The 217-nt window shown below is 38.7% G+C and overlaps 1 protein-coding gene across 1 annotated transcript in view; it reads left to right on the top strand.

Annotated features, from left to right (window-relative positions):
• The window catches only part of LOC119838991 (WD repeat-containing protein 44), a 22,060-nt gene that overhangs the window by 5,795 nt on the left and 16,048 nt on the right, over nucleotides 1–217 (top strand). The window contains exon 5 of the mRNA XM_038365162.1: nucleotides 84–179. Coding sequence (XP_038221090.1) covers nucleotides 84–179 — 96 coding nt within the window. The remainder of the gene's footprint in view (nucleotides 1–83; nucleotides 180–217) is intronic.

The raw sequence follows: 217 nt of genomic DNA, 5'->3' as shown, positions 1-217 counted from the left end.
CGCTCACGCGTTAACCACTGTGCCAAGGAGGCGGTCTTCGGATGTATATTTATATTCTTCATTTAATAATGTTTAATTTGCAGCAAACATAAGAGAGAACATTCCAGTACCTTCTGCATCATCGCGAGAGCCCTCCACGATATCTGACGATCCTTTAAACACTGACAGAACTCAGAATGGTGAGGTTTCATTATACTTTAATCATAATTTATACTTT

Source organism: Zerene cesonia, chromosome 3 (genome assembly GCF_012273895.1).
Source record: "Zerene cesonia ecotype Mississippi chromosome 3, Zerene_cesonia_1.1, whole genome shotgun sequence".
NCBI classification, from domain to species: Eukaryota; Metazoa; Arthropoda; class Insecta; order Lepidoptera; family Pieridae; genus Zerene; species Zerene cesonia.
Note: the sequence above shows the minus strand (reverse complement) of the source record. Positions and strands in the feature narration are given on the sequence as shown.